At 47.8% G+C, this 2,500-nt stretch overlaps 1 protein-coding gene across 4 annotated transcripts in view; it reads left to right on the top strand.

Annotated features, from left to right (window-relative positions):
* The window catches only part of esrrga (estrogen-related receptor gamma a), a 116,940-nt gene that overhangs the window by 40,600 nt on the left and 73,840 nt on the right, over positions 1-2,500 (top strand). For all 4 annotated transcript variants that reach the window (XM_052496969.1, XM_052496968.1, XM_052496971.1 and 1 more), the window contains one exon: positions 200-615. In XM_052496969.1, coding sequence (XP_052352929.1) covers positions 200-615 — 416 coding nt within the window. The remainder of the gene's footprint in view (positions 1-199; positions 616-2,500) is intronic.

Raw genomic sequence — 2,500 nt, 5'->3', positions numbered from 1 at the left:
ATGTCCTGAAAATAATCCGGAAATGTGCATTTTGTGTGATGTTGCTATAAAAATATACTATTTTATTTGCGTCATTGGTAAGATGATGCAACATGTTGTCAAGCCTTTTCATTTTGACCAACTCACCAATAACAACATGTTTTCCTATATCTCTCTCTCCTTCCCCATTCCTCCTCCCTCTCTACCTCCCTCCCCCCAGGCTCCTCTGCAGAATGTCCAGCAAAGAGCGCCACCTAGAGTCCAACTGCCCGTCCTACATTAAGACAGAGCCCTCCAGCCCCGCCTCCCTGGCAGACAGCATCAACCACCACAGCCCTGGGGGTTCCAGCGACGCCAGCGGCTCCTACAGCTCAACCATGAACGGCCACCAGAACGGCCTGGACTCCCCCACCCTGTACGGGCCTGGTGCCGGACCCCTGGGCCCCGCGGGGGCCTCCAAGCGCTACGAGGACTGCTCCAGCACCATCGGGGAGGACTCGCAGATCAAGTGCGAGTACATGTTGAACTCCATGCCTAAGCGGCTGTGCCTGGTGTGTGGCGACATCGCCTCGGGCTACCACTACGGCGTGGCCTCCTGCGAAGCCTGCAAGGCCTTCTTCAAGAGGACCATCCAAGGTTGGCTTTCACGCTCCCTCCGCTCAGGGTCAAGGGTTAGGAGGGTTAAAGGTTAAAGGTCAGGGGTGAGGGGTCAGACCTGTTTTTTATTTTATTTGTTATTTTAGGGTGCAATACACGGGCACACACACACACACACACACACACACACACACACACACACACACACACACACACACACACACACACACACACACACACACACACACACACACACACACACATACAGCTCTATTGTCCCCTGCTTATAACTATTGAATAGGTTTCAATTGGACATTTCCAATATTTGGTGATTGAATAGAGAGTTAAAACATTGTTCTACCTTTATTTCTGATCTGATTGTTTGGAGGAAATCCTGGGTCAGACACAGGCCTGGGATTATGATTATAGGTCAGGGTTAGGGTCAGGGTGAGGGTCAGGGGTCAGACTCCTCCTGTCTAAAGGCTTTATGGTAGATAAGCAGCTTTCAGGCTTTAATAAAGATCAGAGATGGACGGCTGGACCTAGCCATTACACAAGCGTCATTAAAGTTACTGGATCACATCTGATGAGATGCTTAGATGATGGTATATCCTGAGATGAGGCTATAGATAAATGGTACTGATGGTACGGTATACATGATTTGAATTAAGGGTCTGAGTATGAATATACACACTATCTGAGTGAGAGTGACACTCAATCGGTCTATATATTTAAAGGGACCATCGTTTCCAATTTGATGGACATGTTAGATTCAGGACTAACCAGTATAGATATGTGTGTTTACATTAAACAGGTTTACAGACATGGACGCAGAAGAACAAATGGGTCATAATATTGTGCTTGGCCCTGACACAAGCCAAGACTCCGATGGGCAGCTGTGTGTGTGTGCGTATTTTTTGCGTGTGTGTTGGCCCTAGTTCTAGGCAGTGGTAGACATATTGGTATGTTTCAAGCCATTAGCCAATAAAACTGCAGGTAATCACCACAGCCTCTCCAGCTGGACACCACTAGAGCAACCTGGCTGGAGAGAGGGGGAGGGAAACAGATGAGAGAGTTAGGGATGAGAGAGAGAGAGAGAGAGAGAGAGAGAGAGAGAGAGAGAGAGAGAGAGAGAGAGAGAGAGAGAGAGAGAGAGGCAGAGGGAGAGAGAGAGAGAGAGAGAGAGAGAGAGAGAGAGAGAGAGAGAGAGAGAGAGAGAGAGAGAGAGAGAGAGAGAGAGAGAGAGAGAGAGAGAGGAACAGAGAAAGGGGAAATGGAGGAATGGTTGAACAGAGGAAATGTATAGACCAGGAAGGAAGAGAAGGGAAGTGCAGGTCAAGTAAAGGAGAGGAGAAAGACGTGATTTGATGTCAAGAAAGGAGAGAAATGGTTGAAGGCTGGTGGGTAATCTGAAGGATTCCTGCTCTGTTCTGTTCCTTACCCACTACGTTTCCTTTCTACACGGGATAGAACAGTGAGATATGAGACAGAACTCTCCACTCTCTACCTGTTTCCTGCCTCAGACCCGGGTCCTCTGTGACCTTCATTAGGTACAGCCAGGGTTCCCTACTCATATATAATACATGGCCCTCATTGACTTGAGACTCAGCCTGATAGATGATATGTGGAGGAGAGTATGGGACAGGAGAGAGCTAGAGAGACTCTTATTTTATGTTTGAGTGGAGAGAAAAGGGGGAAGATCCAATGCTGTGTGCTGCCTTCTTACTCAAATTGCATTGCCTCACACCTAACAGCTCACACACACACATTATGTGTATTTTCATACCCAGGGCACATAGTACAGGACATTGCCATGCAGTAGAAACAAGTAAATCTCTCTCAGAGGAGATTGGTAGGATACCCCCCGTATGTATTCCTTCCCCACTAACACCACCAGACAGATCTCCTATTGAACATCTCATAC

Source organism: Oncorhynchus keta, chromosome 35 (assembly GCF_023373465.1).
Source record: "Oncorhynchus keta strain PuntledgeMale-10-30-2019 chromosome 35, Oket_V2, whole genome shotgun sequence".
In the NCBI taxonomy this organism is placed as follows: domain Eukaryota; kingdom Metazoa; phylum Chordata; class Actinopteri; order Salmoniformes; family Salmonidae; genus Oncorhynchus; species Oncorhynchus keta.
The sequence above is the reverse complement of the archived record's forward strand: the minus strand, read 5'-3'. Positions and strand labels throughout refer to the sequence as shown.